The sequence below is a fragment of the Ranitomeya imitator genome, chromosome 1 (genome assembly GCF_032444005.1).
Source record: "Ranitomeya imitator isolate aRanImi1 chromosome 1, aRanImi1.pri, whole genome shotgun sequence".
NCBI classification, from domain to species: domain Eukaryota; kingdom Metazoa; phylum Chordata; class Amphibia; order Anura; family Dendrobatidae; genus Ranitomeya; species Ranitomeya imitator.
In genome coordinates, this window is record NC_091282.1 from 1102089937 (window position 1) to 1102113557 (window position 23621).

At 48.5% G+C, this 23621-nt stretch overlaps 2 protein-coding genes across 6 annotated transcripts in view; one reads left to right on the plus strand and one right to left on the minus strand.

The window, feature by feature from the left end:
• The window catches only part of RWDD4 (RWD domain containing 4), a 36895-nt gene extending 16815 nt beyond the window's left edge, over positions 1-20080 (minus strand). For both annotated transcript variants that reach the window (XM_069744285.1, XM_069744284.1), the window contains exons 1-5: positions 19921-20080; positions 3735-3815; positions 3208-3317; positions 2983-3133; positions 913-1030 (exon numbers count right to left, since the gene is read on the minus strand). In XM_069744285.1, coding sequence (XP_069600386.1) covers positions 913-1030; positions 2983-3133; positions 3208-3317; positions 3735-3815; positions 19921-19944 — 484 coding nt within the window. In that variant the 5' untranslated portion in view covers positions 19945-20080. The remainder of the gene's footprint in view (positions 1-912; positions 1031-2982; positions 3134-3207; positions 3318-3734; positions 3816-19920) is intronic.
• A 280-nt stretch (positions 20081-20360) lies between these two features.
• The window catches only part of TRAPPC11 (trafficking protein particle complex subunit 11), a 56174-nt gene continuing 52913 nt past the window's right edge, over positions 20361-23621 (plus strand). The window contains exons 1-3 of one of the 4 annotated variants that reach the window (XM_069744286.1): positions 20361-20550; positions 21969-22189; positions 22580-22749. In XM_069744286.1, coding sequence (XP_069600387.1) covers positions 21986-22189; positions 22580-22749 — 374 coding nt within the window. In that variant the 5' untranslated portion in view covers positions 20361-20550; positions 21969-21985. Of the gene's footprint in view, positions 20558-20581; positions 20685-21968; positions 22190-22579; positions 22750-23621 lie in introns of those variants that run through there. The other 3 variants (XM_069744287.1, XM_069744289.1, XM_069744290.1) reach the window with 3 other exon arrangements.

Consider the following 23621-nt stretch of genomic DNA (forward strand, 5'->3'; position numbering starts at 1 on the left):
GTTGTCATGCCAACCCGCTGGTGAGCCGCGATCACGTGACTGGGTCACAGATGGATGGGATTTCCGTTGCGCTTCCCAGAGGCATGAGTTAAAAATGCCGCTGTCAGAGATTGACAACGGCATTTAACAGGTTAACAACCGAGGGTGGATCGCGATTCCACCTGCGGCTGTTAGAGGCACATGTCAGCTGTTCAAAACAGCCTGACATATGTCGGGAAAGATATTGGCTCAGAGCCGGAGCGCACATCAAAGTGAGGGATTCTGACTTGGGCGTATTATGACCAACGTCAGAATGAGGTTAAATAAACTGTTCCTGTGCTGAGATAATCTTATAAATATGTCCCTGTTGTGTACTGTGTAATGGCTGAGTCTGACCGTACAGGAACATGGTCTGGTCATACCACAGCTCCTGGGCAGGGGAGGAAGTAAAAGAGCAAATACAGGATAGCACAGGGTCACAGCTGATTATTTCTGTGAAGTTAAACATTTCAATGCCTGTATTTAAACAATATTTTACCTAAAACAATAATTGGCTGTGATCCGATCCTGTCTATATACTCTCTTTTGCTTCCTCCCCTGCCCAGGAGCTGTGGTAGGATCAGACCATGTTCCTGTGCGGCCAGACACAGCCATTACACAGTACACAGTAGGGACACATTTATAAGATTATCTCAGCACAGGAACAGTTTATTTGAACACATCCAATTGTGGACATTATTATTATTCCAAGATTATTGATTAAAATGTACTTTTGTTTGTGGCACAATCCCTTTAACATGCATATAGTATTCCCTATACCAGCAGAGCGGATGCCCTAATCTTACCACCATGTTATGACCAGGTGCCCAGGCCATTTTTCATGATAACACTAGTTGTGGAGGTCATGTACATCTCCGTTACATATTACCGTACCTGTTTTATCTGCCAGTCTCCTCTTTTGGGCTTTTGTCAGCTGCTCTTTTTTGTCTTTCTTTTTGCTAGATTGAGTTGTGTTTGCTGATTCTATTGTGCAGTCATTTCCAATTAATGTCTAGAACATAAAAATAAAAACAAACAAACAAAATACACACAGATAAATCAAATATATTTTTTAAAAAAATCAAGCAAAGAACAAACAGAAAAAAACAAAAATCTAAATCACGTTGGTTGCAATAAATTCAATGATCTAAGAATCATACCTTTCCAGCTTCTAAAGCCCTTTTAGAAAAACTTAGTTTTCATGTAAAATTTAAAAAAAAAAAAAAAAAAAAAAAAAAAAAGGGCTGGAAATATGCCTACATAATATATTAAGAATAGAAGACATGGGAAATGACCAGTTAATGATTCTTAAAAGGATCCACACAATAAGGGATGTATTAGCACCCTCCCACTCTAATGGGAGAACTGCGATGAAAAGGATCTTTTACATGTGGCCATGATAAATGTAAATGCTGTTGTAGGCTTCAACATAGGAAAAAAAACAAACAAACGCAAAACAGTTGTAGATGATAAAATGGGAGGACTCTGAAATAGAATCAGTTACTTAATTGCATGAACAATTATGTAGTGTACATACTGGTGTGTCTGTACGGGGACGCCCACGTTGCAGCGGACACGCGAGGACGCCCACGTTGCAGCGGACACGCGAGGACGCCCACGTTGCAGCGGATACGCCCACATTGCAGCAGACACGCGGGGACACCCACATTCCAGCGGGGACGCCCAGGTTGTAGTGGATGGTTGTAGAGTACGTGTTGTAGTTCTCTCATGTTCAGTGATCGCCTAAGTATATGTTTAACCCATTCTCGACAAGGCGACTTTCAGTTTTTTTTTTTTTGCATATTCATTTTTACCTTTTTGTCTTCTGAGAGACATATGTTTTTTACATTTCTGTTGACATCGCCGTATGAGGGCTTATTTTTTTGCGAGAGATGAGTTGTACTTCTGAAGGACATCATTCACTTGATCATGTAGTATACTGGAAATTCCACAATTGCTTTTTGAGTTGTTTATTTGCCGTGTTCACTATGCAGTAAAAATGATTTGGCAATATGAGCCTCTGGGTCAGCATAATTACGATGATACCAAACATGCATTGTCTTTTTGTTTTGTTTTTTGTTTCAGAAGTTTGTATACATAAAAAAAAAAAGTAAAATGTTTTTTGCATGTGTCGTCATTTTTCTTAGGCAAACTGAAGACCGCGCTCACGAGGTAGATTTAAGGATATGCCCTGAAGAAGAGAGTAAGAAAGCTCTTGAAACGCGTAGGCTTCAATAAAAAACCTTAAATCTACCTCGTGAGCGCGGTCTTCAGTTTGCCTAAGACTACTACCCTCAATATCCTTTTGGATTTTTTTGGAGACCTGCTGCTACGGTTTTGCCTTTATGGGAGTTGTGACCTTGGTTCACAACTGCAATAGGTGAGCACATTTCCTGCAAAAGAATTTTATTCTTTCATATATAGTGAGACACATTGGGGGCGCCTTGTTTTTTTCTTTTATCGTCATTTTTCGAGACATGTAATCTTTTCAATTTTTGGCTGATGGGGCTGTGTTGTGAGGGTTTGCTGTATATTGCAAAAATCATGGTCTCCTATGAAGACGTTCACAGAAAAACAGTCATGGCAGCACGCCCTGCTTACTGTTAGTTTCATATATTTTTTAATCATTCTCCTGAACCATCTGCCCTCCTTGCTCTGCAAGATGTAATTTTTATTTTCAACAAATGGAGACTGAATAGTTGGTGTCCCAGAAATGGACTGAAGCATTTGGTTGAAGAGTATTGCTATTGAAAGCTGGCTATTTCCATTCACCAATTGCAAGTTGATTTTTTATTACACGGATCCCTTGGTGTATCAGAAGCGCTCCAGAGTTTCTTAGAATGTTCAAAATATGTTTGAACGTAGATGTACGGGTCGAGCTGTCAATAAGTGATCACCTGTGCTGGAGTTCACATCATTTCCTTGTGTCACTTCCCAAATAATAAAAAACACTGTGATACTTACTACACTGTTACCGAATGGTTGATGGCTCTCCATTAATTCTTCCTTATTGTCTTTGGCATATTCAAATAATGTGTACGTCATCGATGTACCGAGGTTTGCCTCCACCTGCTCTTGTAACTTATTTACAATGCACTGTTTCACAGCTGGAGAACTAAAGAAGACATAAGAATGAATAAAAAGAACAGAAATACCAGAATAAACAGAAGTGTATTATATAGGACTTACATTTGATTATTAAAAAATGCATTCATAGATATATTGGGGGCACTTTCAGGGTAAGTTTCTGGCCATGATAATTCAACAAGAAAGGCTTTATGGTCCCCGATGTCACCAACCTGTAAAATAGTAAAGGAGAAAGATTTATCAAACTTTTGGTTCTCAAATATTCCCACCCTCTAGGGGGCAAGCGAGTGGGGCTAGTGGTATAACGCCTACTGATACGGGTGTGTAATCGCCAGAGATCATACCTTTGTTCTATTATTTAGGATAGGACAGTGGGACAGTGCACTTTTCCCATTCACTAGAATAAGATAAATGCAGGATCCCTGCTGATCGTGTGCACAACCACCATGTCATCACCAGTCCCACTCGCCTCCAAGTGCAGAAGTGAGTGAAGCCACAATAACCCTTTATATATAGTCGGAGTTGGATCAATATTTTCTTCTACAGCTTGAAAAAGATTTTTTTTTTTGGCAATGGTTTATAGAGCAACCCATAATTAACAGGTATAACAATATGAAGAGCAACATTACCCGATATTGAAACACTGTAGGTCCGAGCTCCTTAAAACAATCGTCTCCTTCATAGATGGATCGGAGAGCTTCCAACTCCATCTGAAATAGAACAATAACACGATCGTTAAAAAAAACCCCAAAAAAACCACCTCAATATTTCATGTTTATTATTGGAAAATGGCTTATTCCATCCAAGGCATCTATGTCATATAAAAGCATGCGCTGCCACACAATTCAATAAGGAGCCGTTGAACACGCTGTCAACCCTATGCGGGGACCTGCCGACCTCATTCATGTCATTTTCAGGTCTATACATTTAACATAACAGTTTGGTTCTTTTTCCTTTCTAAATATTATTTCATTGCATGTCGACAATGATCTCTTCTCCAACCCTCAAACTAAGGGTACATGTACATGGTACTGGCAGGAACAGATGGTATAAGGATACACTTTGTTTGCCACAGTTTGATACCCTCTTAAAAGTGCTGTCCCATCATTTCTTTTCAGCAGCCCACCACTCCCTTTCCTACTTGCCGAGGGGGATTGCATTCCTGCTTGATTGACAGCTCATACTAGTGTCACTGGTTCACTGCCGGCCAGAACTCTACGCTTTTGCCACTAAGGACGCTCTACAACATGGGCACTGACGAGCCCGGCGGCACTGACAATGCCAAGGGCGAATGTGCTCCAGCAATCTGACTGACGATTATGTACAACAGAGCTTATAAACTGTCTGCAGGTTTGGCCACCACAGCTAGACTGCAGAAGTGGTCGGTATCCTAGGCGATTAGCTGTTAACAAAGCAAAATAAATAGAGAGAAATTTTTTTTTTTTTTATGAAAAGTACATTGATAAGTTGGTGCCTGTTACAAGCACTTTCCATCTATTTATATCTATCTTTTAACACCTTCACGCAACTTCACATACCTGCATATCATTGCCTACTTCCCACCCCCACAGAAGGAAAATAAACACATTTGGTATTCCAATGAGAAAATCAAAATCACAGTTCCCTTATTTAAAAAAAAATGAAGTAAGAAGTGATTAAAATGTTGTATGTACCTCAGAATTATACCAATAAAAATGTCAGCTGACCACGCAAAGAAAGAAGCCCTCACACTCCTGCATCAACGGAAAAAGAGGGATTTTTGGTACTCACCATAAAATCTCTTTCTTGGAGCCTTCATTGGGGGACACAGGTAACCATGGGTGTATGCTGCTGTCGCTAGGAGGCTGACACTACGCAAAAAAAGGAAACTAGCTCCTCCTCCGTAGTATACACCCGACAGGCAAAGTACCTCAGTTAGTGTTAAAGCAGTAGGAGAAGCAACCAAAAGCTTAACATATGTACCAATCCAACAAAGAAGGCACATAGACCAAATAATGGTACAAACAGTTAGGGAGGGTGCTGTGTCCCCCAATGAAGGCTCCAAGAAAGATTTTACGGTGAGTACCAAAAATCCCTCTTTATCGCTTCATTGGGGGACACAGGTAACCATGGGACGTCCCAAAGCAGTCCCTAGGGTGGGAAACAGGAAGATCCAAGGAATAAATGAGCTCAGGTCGGTCGGTGGAAAACCGTTGCCTGCAGCACCTTCCTTCCCAGGCCTGCATCAGACGAGGCATGGGTATGAACCCCGCAAAAAACGGTAAAGATGACCAGGTTGCGGTCTTACAAACTGGAAGCAAAAACCTGGTAACGAAAAACCTAGGAGGCCCCCACCGCAGAGCGGAGTGAGCCTTCACCCCCGGAAGAGCCTGCACCGCCGGAAGAGGCAATTTGTCCTGAACGCGGAATACCTCACGTCAATAGTGAAATTAGAAGCTAGGAGCCCATTAAGGTAACTTTCGGAGATGACGAACAGGGCATCAGATTGGCGAAAGGGAGCAGCCCTTGAAAAGTAGACTCGGGAGAGCCGTGACGGTATCCAGCTTGTAGAGGGACGTCTCCAGGGGATGGAGCGGAGAGACACAGAACGAAGGACAAAGTCTTCATCAATGAGAAATGAAAAGGCCACCTCAGGTAGAAAGGAAGGAACAGGCCTGAGAACTGCCTTGTCCTTATATAGAATCAGGGGCGGGGAACGGCAGGACAGCGCCGCTAACTCGGAAACTCTCCTGATAGATGTAATTTAACTAAGAAGACAACTGTCCCAGACAATAGAAAAAATGTGATGTCTTTAACGGACTCAACAGTGGCGCGCTACAGCGCGTAAAAGCTGAGGATAAAAAATCCATGGATCTATTGGAAGACAATAAGGAGGCGCCAGGTGGGCCACACCTTGAAGAAAACCAAGAACGAAAAGAAAAAGGACATGGGGACCAACCCCAGTCCATACTCCACTAGAAGAAGGTGTTTCAGTATTTGTAGTAGATACACCAGGATGCGCCTGAATGACCAGATGGGAAAAAACCAGCCTCCCTAGAGGGAAGGGGGAGGGGGAGAGGGAGAGAGAATCTGGATGGCCTGGAAGCTTCCAGGGGACGTCCAGGAACATGTTCACAGGGCTCTTCTTGGCCAGTCTGAAGCTATCAGGAATATAAGGACCCCTTCTTCCTTTATCCTTTTCACAACTCTCGAGACAAGGGGAGAGAAGGAAAAGTATAAGGCAGTTGGAATTGTGACCACAATATTACTAGGGAATCTAATTAGGTGGGTAGCTGGTTCCGGGACCTGGCTACAAACCAAGCAACCTCGTGGTTTATCCGAGACCCCATGAGGCCGACGTCCGGAGAGCCCCATTTCAGGATATTTGGATGAAAACAGGGAGACGAAGAAAAAACGGCTCCACAAATGAGGAGACTGGCGTCGGTGGCGAAGACCTGCCACCAGAGAGGAAGAAAGGACTTCCTTCATAGGACTGATGCCGACAGCGTCACCAGGTGAGGGACTGCCTCATCTTGAGAGGTAGAAGCACGGGATCATCCGGGGAGACAACCAGAGAGCCAACTGAAGAGGACGAGCATGGAACTGGGCAAAAGGAACAGCTTCTGTGGCGACAATCCCTTTCCCCTAGAACTCATATGCAAGACCATATCAGAGAGAAGCTGGTCGCTTTAGAGTACGGAACCCATGGCACAGTAATGAAAACCTTCTCCTTTGGAAAGAAGACACGGGCTTGGGTCGTGTCGAACCGTATACCTAGAATATCCAGGCTCTGAGCAAAGGTGAGGGAGAACTTCTCTCTGTTTATAATCTAGCTGAGATGGACCAGGATATCTAGAGTAAACTGAAGACTCTGGTTGCAGTCTCGGCGGGACGGCTCCTTTAAACAGAAAATCGTTCAAGTAGGGTGTCACGATATGGTATGAAATATCATAAGTAGTTCTCTTGCTAGCCTGCGTGGGCTAAGCCCCCCTTCTTGGAGTAACAGTTTGTAGCTGCCAATTCCTGGCTTTCCTTCTCAGAGAGTGTGGGGGAGTTTTATGGCCGAACGGTATTTACGACCAGGTTAGAATCTTCCACTAGCTAGAACTGAAAAGTGGCTCCAAAAATTCATGAAAGATTCTTTGTTTAGTTTTTGTTAGATATTATGCAAACGATTTAAGCTAGAAATACGAAAATATATATTCTTATTCTCACTCGGTGTATCTACCCATCCCTTGAAACTCGGGCTTCTAACTCCGTCTGGTAAAGAAGTAGGGTTTTCTCTGGAAATTTGTATCCCAGATAGGACGTATTTGATCTCATTAGAATGCTCACGTTAATCCGAGATGAATTATGAGTATGTTAGGACTCTGACATGTTTTGTAGTGAAGTTATAGAAATCAGAGAAAATAGTTTAAAGTTTACTCAGAAGGTAGAGAGAGGAGGGTCTGGATAAGCCAGCCTTTCTGTGATGTCACAGCCTTGAAGTTATAACTGGCTGCACACATCCCCAGCTCAGTCTCTCTGATTTCTTCTTCTGGACTTGTCTTCTCCTGAAGCCAGCAGCACGTCCTAATGAGCTGGGACATATGGAAAACTCCACTAGCCTGGTTGCCTGCAATGTTTTGAACATGTGAGTGTTATCTTTTCTCATTTATTCCCTTTATGTTATAATTACCCTTGTACATATTTGCAGTTGTCTCATTTGTAACTTCTTTATAAAATATTTTTGATAAAGCACTGCCTAATTATTTTTATGGGATATAATATTTCATATTAGTTCGTTCATCCTGCTCTAAACTTACCCTGTCTTCTGAAGGGAAATACGCTACTGTGTTGGGTTAGCTTCGGACCCGTTTAATCGAAGCTGGTGGCAGCGAGAAGTGTGCAGGCTTTTGGGTTATGTTGTAGCGGCTGCGGCGTTAATAATTATTGTTCCTGCCTGAGTGGGAGTAGTTATCGCGTCGCTGCAGCGTGCCCAATAGCCAGTACATAGCAGGCAGCCTTTCTGGCGACTAATTACCCAGGGTGCAGTACCTAATCTGACCTGAGAGTAAGGACGGCGCCAGAGAGCTGCAAGTGTTAAGTGGAACTGTAAGCGGGATATACATAAATCCCTGCAGTTTGTGGTATATTGAAAGCAGTGGGATACCTAGAATAAGCCCCTGCTGTAAACTAAGAGGTCCCTAGCCTCGTGTGTGGTTTTTCATCACATCGTGGAGTGGAAATAACTAAGATAACCCCTCCTGCACATGTGATAGCCGTCTGTTGGCCTCAAGTCACCTCAATCTGTGACGTAGGGGTGACGGTCATGGTGGGAATCCTGACCAATTGGTGACAGCGGTCAGGGGAATCGTGACAATTGGTGGCAAGGCGGTGGGATATCTTAGAGCATTAGTGATTTGGTTTGAGTAATCATTCCTCTCACTAAAAACTTGCAAAAAGTTCTTGCGAGGACTCTGCGCAAATAAGTTTGGAGAACGAACTCAGTGCTTTTTAGTTGTGAGACAATTGCGTACTGGTAATTATCCCTTCCCTTGCTCTTCGTTTTTCTATCCTATCTTTTATTTGGCAACCATGGCTGCGAAAGGGGAAGCCTGGTACAACCAGCAGAAGAAGGACTCTCTTGCTGGGATATGCACGTACCATGGCCTGAACCCCCAGGGTAAGACCAAGACTCAAATGGTCGCTGAACTGGTGCAATTTGAAGCCGACCAAGCCAGGTCACAGAGCACCAGCGAACATGGTGCTGCAGCAGAGGTCCAACCACTGAATGCCGGCCCTGTTAGCAATCCGGGCGAATTGGACCCCCACCTGCAGGCGGCCTTGGAAGAACTCCCCACTGATGACCATGAGGGACGCCTACGGCTGACTCAGCAGTATCGGCAGGAGGCCCGAGCCGAACGAGAGGCCCAGCGAGAGGCTGAGAGAGCCGAGCGCCAAGCCCAGCGAGAACATGAACTGGAGATGCTCCGGCAGGGGGGATGCCCTCCACCGCCCAGAGACGTGAGCCCAGCAGCGCTCAGATACCAAAGCCCCGGTCCGATCACTTCCCTGTTATGGAGAAGGACGGAGACTTGGACACTTTTCTGCGGGCCTTTGAGAAAGCCTGCAGACAGTACCGGCTGCCTACAGATGAATGGGCCCGATACCTGACACCAGGGCTGAGAGGTAAAGCTCTGGAGGCGTTTGCTGCCCTCCCTCAAGAACAAGATGGTGACTATGAGGCCATCAAGCAGGCTCTGATAGCCAAGTACCAGCTTACACCCGAGGTGTACCGTAGAAAGTTCCGGACCCTCCAACGTGGCCCACACGACAGTTACAGTGATGTGGTGCATGGACTGGGGACCCACTTTGACCAGTGGACCCAAGGACTGTCAGTGACCACCTTTGCACAGCTGCGAGACCTGATGATCAAAGACCAGTTCTTTCATCTTTGCCCAGCTGAGGTGCGACAGTTCGTGATGGACAGAGAACCCAAAGATGTGACGAAAGCAGCGCAGATTGCCGATGCCTATGAGGCCAACCGTAGATCGGAAGTGCGGAAGCCAGTCACCACCAGCTGGAGAGGGGGTAAGCCTGCAACCAACGCCAGTACCCCTGCCAGCCAACACACCAGAGGTCCTGGCCCCGTGGCCAACAGCACCAGACCGACCACCGAACCTCGCAAGTGTTTCACCTGCCATCAGACTGGTCATATCAGTCCCTCCTGCCCAACCAAGCAGAACAACACCCCAGCCAAGGCCCCAGGGCCTAATGCAGCAGTTCTTTTGGTGGGTGGTGTGGTTGGGAGGGTGTGTGACAACGTACAGCCCGTCACTGTGGGAGGCCATGTTGCTACAGGCCTCAAGGACACCGGGCTGAACGAACCCTCATCCGACCCGAACTGGCGGCCCCTGAAGAAATCATTCCGGGGAAAACCCTAACCGTCACTGGGATTTGGGGCATCAGCTGTCCCTTACCGATGGCCCGGGTTTTTATTGATTGGGGTGCCGGGAGCGGGGTGAAGGAAGTGGGGCTGTCTGATAATTTGCCCACTGATGTTTTGTTGGGGACTGATTTGGGGAGGATGGTTGCATACTACGTCCCTGACACCCCTCCCCAATCTACTAATGCGGGTAAAGTTAACCCTGATGATGATGATGATGATGATGATGATGATGGGAAATCGCATGTGTTACCTGACCATGCTTTATCTTGTAATGATGCATCTAATAACCATTTTTTGCCTAGGATTGATGGTGAAAATGTTGTACCTGTGCCAGCTGAACCTGATAATGATTTTTCTGTGAAGGTTAATGTGTCCATAGGTACAGGCGTGCCCAGCCACATCGCTCTGCGGAGTGAGACGGCTGAGGAACCCCTAACAGGGGCAAGTGTCGGTGCTACAGGAAATGGGGAGATGCATGGGAACCGTGAGCAAGGTGACGCCATGAAGGTGACCAGTGCTACCGAGGAAGGTAACTGGCCCATAATTAGCACTGCCCCTGGAGTGTTGGGGGTGGATGGGGAGGTACAGCCCATAGCAGCGCCGGCTGATGGGTCTGTAGAAACCCCCGGGGAGACAGCCTACGTAGCTGCTGTCACCCGCAGTCAGAGTGCCCGGAACGCAGATAACGGTCTGCCTTCCGGACCCTCCTCAGTCATTACTGTGACTGAACCAGAGGTGGACCCAGAGCAGGTCCAAGAGGGTTCCCGTGGCGAAGGGGCCCTGACGTCGCTTTTGGCTTTCCCTAGCCAGGAGTTTCAGGCCGCTCTGCACACAGATGCGAGCCTAGAGAGTTTGAGACAACTTGCCGGCACGCTCTTCTCCGAGACTGATAAGGAGAAGGTGTTCTGGGAACGAGGAAGGTTGTACCGGGAGACAGTACCCGGAGAATCACAAAAGGAGTGGTTGAGGGAAAGACTATGCTACCCGGTACCCAGAGGCAGTAGCTCTGTCGTCAACTAGGGCAGATAAGGTGGCGGATGCCCTGTTGGCCATCTTTTCACGTGTAGGGTTTCCCAGGGAAATGCTTACTGATCAAGGGACCCAATTTATGTCTCGCCTAATGGAGGCTCTCTGTAAGAGAATGCAGGTGAAGCACCTGGTATCGAGTGCGTATCACCCACAGACCAATGGTTTGTGTGAACGCTTCAATGGTACCCTCAAACAGATGCTACGCATGCTGGTTGAGACTCAAGGGCGCGACTGGGAGCGGTACCTCCCACACCTGCTGTTCGCTTACCGAGAGGTTCCGCAGGCCTCGACGGGGTTCTCCCCCTTCGAGCTCCTGTACGGCAGGCGAGTCCGGGGACCCCTTGGGTTGGTAAGAGAATCCTGGGAAGAGGAGCCGAACCCTTCTGAAGTGTCCATAGTGGAGTATGTCATGCGCTTCCGTGACAAGATGCAGACCTTGACGCAGTTGGTGCATGACAACATGACGCAGGCTCAGGCTGATCAGAAGCACTGGTACGACCAGAACGCCCGGGAGCGGACCTACCACATGGGTCAAAAGGTGTAGGTGCTGGTCCAACGGATAAGCTTCAGGCAGCCTGGGAGGGCCCGTACGTCGTCCACCAACAGCTCAACCCGGTCACTTACGTGGTCACGCTTGACCACGCTCGGGGTAGGCGAAAGGCCTTTCACGTCAACATGATGAAGGCTCATCACGAATGTGAACCTTTCGTCCTACCGGTCTGCAGCTTGCCCGAAGACGGTGAGGAAGACACCCTCCTGGACTTGCTGGCCCAAGCCAAGGCCAATGGGTCCATCGAGGATATGGAGGTAAGCGCCTCGTTAACTGAACCCCAGCGGGTGCAGTTGCAAACCACACTGGAACCCTTCCGGGTCGTGTTCTCCAACCGACCTGGGAGGACTGAGTTAGCAGTCCACGAGGTGGACACCGGGAATCACGCCCCACTACGGCGAACACCCTATTGAATCTCTGACCAGGTGCAGCAGATTATGCGCCAAGAGATCGATGAGATGTTACAGCTGGGGGTGATTCGACGGTCAAAGAGTGCGTGGGCCTCACCTGTAGTTCTCGTGCCAAAGAAGGACCGGACCACCCGGTTCTGCGTGGACTACAGGGGGCTCAACGCCATCACAGCCTCGGATGCGCACCCAATGCCGCGCATCGAGGAGCTGCTTGAGAAGTTAGCTGGCGCAAATTACCTAACAATAATGGATCTGAGTCGAGGATACTGGCAGATTCCCCTGAGCCCCGAGGCACAGGAGAAGTCCGCCTTTATCACACCCTTTGGACTGTACGAGTCCACGGTCATGCCCTTCGGCATGAAGAATGCCCCTGCCACTTTCCAGCGGATGGTCAACCTCCTGCTTCAGGGACTGGAGAAGTACGCCGTGGCGTACTTGGATGACATTGCCATCTTCAGTCTCTCCTGGGAGGAACACCTGCAGCATCTCGAGGAGGTGAAGCCAGAGCCTGACAAAGTGGGAGTGATCGTGAACTGGCCCACTCCCGTGACCAAGAAACAGGTGATGTCCTTGGGCACTGCAGGGTACTATAGGCGCTTCGTAAAGCACTATAGTAGCCTGGCAAAACCTTTGACGGACCTCACCAGGAAGAAGCTACCTCACATTGTCAACTGGACAGATGGCTGTGAGGGGGCCTTCCAGGCATTGAAAACCGCACTGTGCAACACCCCTGTGTTGAAAGCAGTCGACAGCAGTCGACCGTTCTTGGTGCAGACCGACGCCAGCGAGTTTGGCCTTGGTGCTGTACTCAGCCAGGTTGACTCGGAGGACCAAGAGCACCCCGTGTTATACCTGAGCCGGAAACTTTTGCCGAGGGAAGTGGACTACTCCACCATCGAGAAGGAGTGCCTGGCCATAGTCTGGGCCCTGCAGCGCTTGCAGCCCTACTTGTACGGTCACCCCTTCACTGTGGTGACCGACCACGACCCTCTGCGCTGGCTAAATGCCATGTGTGGAACCAACGGCAGGTTGCTACGCTGGAGCCTTGCCCTTCAGCAGTTTGACTTCACCAGTGAACACAAAACGGGCAGGGAGCATGGGAATGCAGATGGACTCTCCCGCCAGGGTGAACCTACTGAGGTGCCCATGGAGGCATACTGTCGGGTCCTACCTCCCTAGCGTACACCAAAAGGGGGAGGTGTCACGATATGGTATGAAATATCATAAGTAGTTCTCTTGCTAGCCTGCGTGGGCTAAGCCCCCCTTCTTGGAATAACAGTTTGTAGCTGCCAATTCCTGGCTTTCCTTCTCAGAGAGTGTGGGGGAGTTTTATGGCCGAACGGTATTTACGACCAGGTTAGAATCTTCCACTAGCTAGAACTGAAAAGTGGCTCCAAAAATTCATGAAAGATTCTTTGTTTAGTTTTTGTTAGATATTAGGCAAACGATTTAAGCTAGAAATACGAAAATATATATTCTTATTCTCACTCGGTGTATCTACCCATCCCTTGAAACTCGGGCTTCTAACTCTGTCTGGTAAAGAAGTAGGGTTTTCTCTGGAAATTTGTATCCCAGATAGGACGTATTTGATCTCAGAATGCTCACGTTAATCCGAGATGAATTATGAGTATGTTAGGACTCTGACATGTTTTGTAGTGAAGTTATAGAAATCAGAGAAAATAGTTTAAAGTTTACTCAGAAGGTAGAGAGAGGAGGGTCTGGATAAGCCAGCCTTTCTGTGATGTCACAGCCTTGAAGTTATAACTGGCTGCACACATCCCCAGCTCAGTCTCTCTGATTTCTTCTTCTGGACTTGTCTTCTCCTGAAGCCAGCAGCACGTCCTAATGAGCTGGGACATATGGAAAACTCCACTAGCCTGGTTGCCTGCAATGTTTTGAACATGTGAGTGTTATCTTTTCTCATTTATTCCCTTTATGTTATAATTACCCTTGTACATATTTGCAGTTGTCTCATTTGTAACTTCTTTATAAAATATTTTTGATAAAGCACTGCCTAATTATTTTTATGGGATATAATATTTCATATTAGTTCGTTCATCCTGCTCTAAACTTACCCTGTCTTCTGAAGGGAAATACGCTACTGTGTTGGGTTAGCTTCGGACCCGTTTAATCGAAGCTGGTGGCAGCGAGAAGTGTGCAGACTTTTGGGTTATGTTGTAGCGGCTGCGGCGTTAATAATTATTGTTCCTGCCTGAGTGGGAGTAGTTATCGCGTCGCTGCAGCGTGCCCAATAGCCAGTACATAGCAGGCAGCCTTTCTGGCGACTAATTACCCAGGGTGCAGTACCTAATCTGACCTGAGAGTAAGGACGGCGCCAGAGAGCTGCAAGTGTTAAGTGGAACTGTAAGCGGGATATACATAAATCCCTGCAGTTTGTGGTATATTGAAAGCAGTGGGATACCTAGAATAAGCCCCTGCTGTAAACTAAGAGGTCTCTAGCCTCGTGTGTGGTTTTTCATCACATCGTGGAGTGGAGGGATAACTAAGATAAGCCCCCCTGCACATGTGATAGCCGTCTGTTGGCCTCAAGTCACCTCAATCTGTGACATAGGGGTGACGGTCATGGTGGGAATCCTGACCAATTGGTGACAGCGGTCAGGGGAATCGTGACATAGGGAAATATGAAAAAAAACCCTTGGAGAGAAGGATATCCCTGATCGCTGCCATGACATGAATAGTCTGGGAGCAGAGACTAGGTCGAAAGGAAGGGCCGAGAACTGATAAAGACCCTCCTGGATCGCAGACCATAGCTGAAAAGACAGAACCGAACGTCTCAGGTAAACCGCTCGAGGTCCAAAAAGGGAGGGACCGGTCCATCTAAAGGAATAGAGTAGAACCCTGAAAACCGGGTACGATCACTCCTTCGCATGGTAGGTAGACAGCCTGAAGAACTCCTGGAGCCTGCGATGTACGTCTTGGCGGGCGACAACAGAAGGAAACTTCTTCCTGGAGAAGAAAGGTCGATTTTGAAGCCGAAAGTCGCTATCTCTCTCGAGATTGAAGCAACCTTTCGTATTAAAAGGACATTGAGACATGGACCGGGAAAGAAAGGTGCTTTTTCCGTCGGTGGCATCCGAAATTATTTGATTCAGCCTGGATCCAAAAGGACTAGAACTTTGGAAGGCAAAGCCAGTGAGGCCAGAGAATGCAGCATATAGCAACGATGTTGCTGGCAGCCGAGGCAGCTATCTCTCAAAAATGAAGCAATCTTTTCCTATTAAAAGGACATTTAAACTTGGACCGGGAAAGCGAGGTGCTTTTCCTGCCGTTGGCATCCGAAAATATTTGACCCAGTTCGGATCCAAAGATCTACAGCCTTGGAAAGCAAAGCCAGTGAAGCCAGAAAGTATAGCAATGATGTTGCTGGTAGCCGTGGCGGATGAACCAGCCGCATCAAAAGGGAGCGATCACAAAAGATATGCCGGCATGGCGATCTGATCTGCCGGCATGGCGATCTGATCTGCCAGATCTGGCTGACTTAGCCAAGGATTCAATCTGTCCGTCTGAAGAATCCGTAAGCGATGCACTGATCAGTAAAGATAAGGCTGTCTTCGAGGACAGACGAGAAGCTGGCGGATCCACATTAGGGATTCTGCCCATTTATTGTGTAGCTTCTTCCTACCCAGGAAGCGCTTTTCAGGGTGTTCCCAGGGTTTAGACAATCATGATAACTTCCCTGTGATTAGAGAAAACTCCAAGAAGGACATTTTACCCATTTGAAAGTAACGGAGTGCTCCTGAGCAGGTGCCTCGCCCTCCCTTAGGTTCAGAATTTTGGTAATCTGCCAAGATGAGGCTATTGAGCATATCTTGCATCTTCCAGGTCTGGTCCGTACCGAACTCAAACTGAGACTCCAAATCCGACCCAAAAGCCGCCTCCGAGGAGGGGCATGGGATGAGGATTGCCTCCAGGAGAAGGTAGAGGGGCCCGCAGGTTCCTTTACTTTATACTCGATTTGTCCCTGTGAAGGTCGCGGTCAGGTGCATGTGAATCACTGTGGGAGGTGTTCGGAGCACAGATGGCAGAAGATTAATGTAGATGTCGTTCCAGGACCTGGACCAGGGACTGTGGGACTTTAGTCAGATCTGAGACCGACTGTGACATGGCAACAGCCCACTCCGGAGGGAAGGGAGTGCTCTCGTCCTGGGCATTGGAGGGTTTCTCTGAATGCCACTTCTGTTTTACACATGGCACAGGCGTCGCGGATTATAGGGATAGGAATGGGTCTCCCTGAGATTGGGCATAAGTGATAGACTAGGGTTAAAGCTAGAGAGAGCTAAGCCCTTATGAAGAGAGAATTAACCAGCCTGGGCTGGTCCTACCTGATAACAGAGACGGCGCTGTCCTGCTTAGGCCGCAGTGTCCTCCAGATCCAGTGTGGACGCCTGTTGTGCCCTTTGGAAGACGATTGTGACTGCACGAATCTTCATACGATTTCGAGTCTTCCCACACCTTGCAGACAGACACACTATGTCCCCCCCAGAGGGGGGGGGGTGGGGCGTCTCGGGAGAGAGGGATAGAGAAAAAGACACACTCTCTCATAGGCCAGGAGACAGGGCCTCAGCGTACGGTGTGCTCTGGTTAGCCGAGAGCCAAGTAAGGGGGCGTGGCTAAGAGGAGGGCGACCGCTTATTGGCCGGGGACCCAGTAATTGGGCGTGGCTACACAGAGTCCGGGAGAAGGCCCCAAAGCCGGGGGCTAAATTAACAGAGGACATATAATTATGCAAAGCCTTGGCACCCGCAAAGACAGGACCGGAAAATGGCATTAACCAAGGTCCAGGTCCGGTAAGAAAGTTGGCCACGTCTGACGGTATCAGGTAGTAGGGGCCCAAAGCCGGGGGTTAAATTAACGGAGGACATGGAATTATGCGAAGTCTCGGCACCCGCAGTGACAGGGCCAGAAACGGCATTAATGAAGGCCCTAGTCAGGAGTCCTTCCTATTGGCTGTGCCGCCAGAGGAATGCACCGGGCAGGGAGAGGAGGCCCCTTGATAGGGAGAAAAGGGCGCGATAAATACACGCGCTTAATGCGGGCGGCGTTAACGAAGAAAAGATGGCTGATGTTGTTCAGTGACGTCATGTTCTGTGCAGCGTTCTCGCGGGTAAACGGTGAGGCAGCCGGGTAGCTGGCGGGGATAGAGAAAGGGAAATACCTGTTAAAGGAGAGTCCCGAATCCCTCTTCACTGACGAGGATCACATCAGGAGCCCTCAGGGAGGGTGAGGGTCACTGGAAACCGGGATCCTCCTTCCCGCACCGTCTCCGGACGGTGCAGAAGACGGCATTAACCCCTTTGGGTATGTGCACACGCTGTGGATTTTGCTGCGGATCCGCAGCAGTTTCCCATGAGTTTACAGTACAATGTAAACCTATGGGAAACGAAATCCGCAGTGCACATGCTGCTGAAACAAACGCACGGAAACGCAGCGGTTTACATTCCGCAGCATGTCAATTCTTTGTGTGGATTCTGCTGCGGTTTTACACCTGCTCCAATAGAAAACTGCAGGTGTAAAGCCGCAGCGGAATCCGCGATAAATCCGCAGGAAAAAACGCAGCGGTTTTGCACTGCGGTTTTTCCAAATCCACTGCGGAAAAATCCGCAGTCCTCTAGAATACTTGTGCACATACCCTTACAAGAAGGGGGGAGGTCACCGCTGGTGATCGCCGTCTTCCTCTAAGCCCTCTCCGAGGAGAGGGGTGAGGAGAGGAAAAAGCAAGGACTGGCCACCAGTAATCACCCTGAAAAACCCGTAAAGGTGACAGGGGATAAAGTCCTGCCTGCGGGTACGAGAGTGGGCGATACCACACTGCTCTCTTGGTCGCATAATTGTGGGAAAACAGGGTGAGACATTACACCGTTACCCTGAAGATGAAGAACCTGAAAGACAAAGGGAAAAGATTAATAAAACACGACAGGTGACCCGAAAAGGAAAAGATGGATCTGGGATCAGATCCAGGTCCGCCTCCCACAGACACTAAGCTTAAACTGAGGTACTTTGTGCCTGTCGGTGGGTGTATACTGCGGAGGAGGAGCTAGTTTCCTTTTTTGCATAGTGTCAGCCCCCTAGTGACAGCAGCATACACCATGGTTACCTGTGTCCCCCAATGAAGCGATAAAGAAATAAAGACATCACAGGTCTTAGAAAGTGGCGGCACAAACCAAAACATCTCAGTTTTTTTTGCCATCTATGAAATTTTAGTATCGCCACAATTGTACTGACCTGGAGAATCAAACGGTCAGGTCATTATCACCAGACAATGAACGCAGTAAAAACAAAGCCCAAACAACAATGGTGGAATCACTTTTGTTCCCAACATTTCACCGCAATTTTTCCCCATTTTCCAGTGAATCACATGATAAAATGAACAATGTCATTCAAAACTACAACTTGTTCCACAAAAATCCAGCCTTCACGTGACTATGTCGATGGAAAATTAGAAAGTTATGACTCTTGGAGGAAGGGGTGGAAGAGATGAAAATGCGGAAATAAAAATTTGCTGCAGAGAAGAGGAGTTAGGCCATGTTCACATGGTCAGTATTTTACATCAGTATTTGTAAGTAGGTGAAAAATACATCATCGGTGCCCGACGTCCCGAGTGTCATCGGTGCCCGACGTCCCGAGTGTCATCGGTGCCCGACGTCCCGAGTGTCATCGGTGCCCGACGTCCCGAGTGTCATCGGTGCCCGACGTCCCGAGTGTCATCGGTGCCCGACGTCCCGAGTGTCATCGGTGCCCGACGTCCCGAGTGTCATCGGTGCCCGACGTCCCGAGTGTCATCGGTGCCCGACGTCCCGAGTGTCATCGGTGCCCGACGTCCCGAGTGTCATCGGTGCCCGACGTCCCGAGTGTCATCGGTGCCCGACGTCCCGAGTGTCATCGGTGCCCGACGTCCCGAGTGTCATCGGTGCCCGACGTCCCGAGTGTCATCGGTGCCCGACGTCCCGAGTGTCATCGGTGCCCGACGTCACGATTGTCATCGGTGCCCGACGTCCCGAGTGTCATCGGTGCCCGACGTCCCGAGTGTCATCGGTGCCCGACGTCCCGAGTGTCATCGGTGCCCGACGTCCCGAGTGTCATCGGTGCCCGACGTCCCGAGTGTCATCGGGGTGAGTAGGTGATCCATCTGTAAAAATCGCACTAGACCACGTACGTGCAACATGGCTGTCTGAATACGGCCTGAGGCCGGGAGCGTGGACCTAGAACAGTCTCTCCACTAGGACACCAGGCAGGACCGGCCCACAGGGGGCGCAGCTCTAAGGCTTCTTTCACTTCAGTTGTTTGGCGTCAGTCTGCTCCGACATTGTGACGGATCCGTCAAAATTGTTGAGCAAACGATTCTAATGGATCCGTTTTTTTTTACGCATCCGTGTATCTGGGAAAGGTATGTACTTTTTGGAGCATGCTCAATTGAAAAAGCGGATTGGGGCGACGGATCCGCCAAAATACGGATCTGTCGCCCATAGGCGGCCATTCTATGAAATGGCAGACGCAATGGATCCGTCGCGAACCGCCATTTCGGCGCAGATAAAAAAAGTTGCAATGTCCGTCAATGTCTAGACGACGTCCGCCAAATTTCGACGGATTCGTCACATGGCGGATGGAACGGACGACCATTCGCCACAATCCATCGCTAATGCAAGTCTATGGGAAAATAGCGGATCTGCCAAAAAAAATGGCAGATCCGCTATTTGACGAAAACGGCGGATTCAAACTGACGCCAAAAGACTGAAGTGTGAAAGAGGCCACAGCTGGGGTCACTTCCATGCGCTGCTCTGTCAGGCCGGCGTCGTCCTTCCCTCGGCCTTATGAGCAGGATGGTCAGATACTCCTGGTAATCCAGAGCCCTCATATAGCGCTGCACAGGTAGGGAGGCAGCAGGCTCAGCCACTCACCTCCTGGTCCTCGTTGGCAGCCATGCTGTCAGTCCGTGCAGAGGCCGCGGCTCCCAGCACAGAGGCGTCACATCAGCCCGCAGCCCAACCAGCTCAGCCGGGCTCCACCACACTACCTGCCACTGCCACTGCCTGTACAACCCCCCGAAACCCGCACTGCGCATGCGCCCGCACCTCCTAGCTCATCAGCGCGCGACCATTAATACACTGCTTGCACTGGACATTTTAGTAGAAGGAAAAGTCCACAAGTCGCAAGGATTGCGTGAGATAATGGGTAATTTTCTTAAAAATAAATAAAAACCCACTGCATCTACAAGAAAGTCCTTGTCTCTGCTGCAAGAAACGATACGTCAGTAGAAAATATAGTGTGCCCAAAATAAAGATGGCGACAGCAGGTTCACAGAACGTTCCCGGCAGGCTGTGCGGGGCATCAGCTGACTGAGCAGGGACAGCGCTGTGTTCCGGGGCTGTCAGTGACCGCTGAGCGTGGTGTATCCGGGGTGGTCGCATCCTGAGCATCTCCGGCCCGGGAGGAGACATGTACTGAAGCCGCAGCCCCAGCACATCTGTACGTCCGTGGGCTACGCCGCCACATATCAGCTGTACAGTGCGGGAGCTCTGACGTCACAGGTGCAGGGTATACAGCGGGCAGGGTGCACTATGGGGAATGTTCATTATCTCCCCTGATTGATGGCTGCATGGTCACATCACAGGGGTGCTGACACTCCGGGGCCCCAAGATCTGTGACTATTAGGACCCCACAGGTAAACAGGACTGCAGAACCTGAGCCCCTTTCCTCCAGCCACAGAGGTAGAGGAGCCTTTCTGCTCTGTCCCAGGTCTGTGGCACTGGTGTCCTAATGGAAGAAGGATCCAGGATGAGGAGACCCTCACCGATAAAGTATATCACACAGTATATAGCTGATGAATCCTTCCGGCTGGAATATCCCTTTAAGTGTACGGGTGTATTAATACTGAAGGATCACCGTGAATGAGCCTTCCTAGCATCATTCGTATCGTGATAATCTGGCAGTGTAAACAGCGGCCAATGAACCGACGAACGAGCCAAGCTGGTGATATTATCTTATGTGCTGCACAAAGTATCCTAGTCTGAAAACAAGACCCGTGCTGCCGTGAATTATGGCCGCCTAGGTGCACTGAGCGATCTATTGCAGGTTGGTCAGAGCGTATGTGATGTGGGGTCGGCCCGTGTAAAGAGGCTATTATACTACTCGCTGACCAGGGTGACTAGGAGCCGTTGCATAGATAAATCTGCAGCAGGGTGTCGATCTCTGGTGTAGATTTTATAGGTGTGATGCCGTGTTCTCAAGTTATATATAAAAGAAAGGTAATAGATTGCTGACTACTTGGACCCCCACCAGCACTGAGAGGGGGGCTCCGCAGAGCTCCCTCTTAATGACGTGCAGGTCCAGCGTGCTCAGCACCGCTCCATTCGTTCTGCACGGGGCTTTTGGTAATTGCGGAGTACCATTCTCGATAGGGATGAAGATATGGAACTTCTGTAGAGTTGTATCATGCTGCTGATCACTGAAGACATCAAGTCCCAGGAAGCAATAAACATGCAGTTTTATTTGACGCGTTTCAAAGTATGACACTCTTCTTCAGAAACAACCACATAGATACGCGAAATGCATAGAATAAAACCACATGCTTAATACTTAATATTTCCTGGTACTTGACGTTTTCAATAATCAGCAGCACGAAACAACCCCACGAATGTTCCATGTCTTTATTTGAGTTGGTCGAACGATCCGCGGATTCGCAGCAGCTGAACGTTTCGAGACACATCGTCCTGCGGATCAGATCATACTCTGTTATTTAATTTCAATGTCGGATTAGACCCTATTTGCGCTATTTTCCCTCCAGACAACTTCCAAACTCGATCCAATCCCTTCTATCGAAGGCTCATTCTTACCATTCAGCATTCATATCATAGATCAATAATCCCAATAATCCATTTCATGCGTTTCTGGTATGTTTCCTGCACAAATAAATACAATTCGGGTTTTCTCTTTCTTTATCTCTCAGGTCTTTCGAGTTCCAAAATGAGCCCCACACAGTGGGATTTTCCTGTGGAGTTATGCTGCCGTCCTATGGCCTTTGTGACCCTCACCGGCCTAGATGTGACATATAACGCTGTTCATCGCGCCATTTGGGACGCGTTTTGTGCAAATAGACGAGCGGACCGCGTACCCATCTCTTTCAAAGTGCTACCCGGAGATCACGAATACCCCAAATGCCGACCAAAGGTAGAACGTGCAGTGTGACGTGTGCATGACGCCGGGTGGATTTCACTATGGAAGCTTATCTGTCCCGTGTCAACGTAACCCAACAATGGCGGCTACAATCTGTTTGTCACTGGAGCTCGGGTGACTTCTAGTTCATAATCTTCATATTCTCGCTGTAATGCCAAATATTTCAGTATGACTGATTCCCTGTCTGGATAGGGAGCGCTGCAGTGTAAAGCACGGCGTAGAGACAGTCACTAATCAGAGCTTGCCCATTTGACACAGCCAGTTAGCTGCCACTAAATACTATAGTAAATGAGACGTAGACGCGAGTCAGATGTTCTGAATGACGGATATATTGTGTGAGGCCATAAGTGTAAACGTTCATAACGGCAGCTCTGCTTCCTTTAGAGAACGTCGTATGAATGGTACATCCCCAAAGGAATCCTTAAGACTGGCTGGATGAATAAACACCTTAACCTTGTGCCGGCCCTAGTCGTCGTGTTTTATGAACTTGACTGGGATGAAGGGCAGTGGAAGGAGAAGCAGTCCGAATGTGCGACCCGAGTGGAAATTGTAAGGTAAAGATGATGGAAGCCGGAATCTGGACATTCTAGAGTCTGTGTGGATTCTCTGCCCCAGTGCGTCTGGCTGGTCCCATCCTCTGCCAACTGACTCGTGTGTGCCTGCATTAGAGGCATTACATGGCTGCCATTCAGATGCATGCTGCCCATGGGATGTATGGATACACCGGCTCCACCTTACCGGCATGTAGAGGGGGTACAACGGTCGGAATACCCTGTATACGCCTATATGGCCCAATGGGCATACACAGGGTCTCATGTCAGGAATCCTTATGTAAGCGGGGGTAGATCAGGACGGGATTTTAGCTGCTGCCACATATTGTTTCATTCACACATACCGGTATGTCTTTATATACTAATTCTATCATTCTGGAATTTTTTGCACCAGTTTCTTTTTCTTTTCTTTTTTTCCTTTCCTGAATGATGTCAAAACTTTCATCCTGTCTTTTTCAGTTCCTTAAGGTGTACTCCATCCAGAATAACGTCTGCAAATAGTTTGTATGTCTTCATCATGTGTGCGTGGCTTTCTTCTGGTTCTCCTGAGACCTCATGACGGGGAATCTAGATTGTGAGCCCCAATGGGGACAGTGCCGATAATGTCTGTAAAGCGCTACAGAATGTGATAGCGCTATGTAACCAGAGCATAATAAATAATATCCTGCATTTATAAGCAAAAAACTTAGGGATACGCTAGAGGTTTATATTTGGGGGGGTTTGGGTGCTGAGACTACAAATGCTCTCTTTGGGGGAGAGAGGGTAATCCTTGTATAGTCTACTTCCCGCATACTGCACACAGCGCTTCAAGGAGACCAAGAAGCCATTTTATTCCTAGAGATTGATGAGGGTCTCAGCACTTGGACCTCCACCAA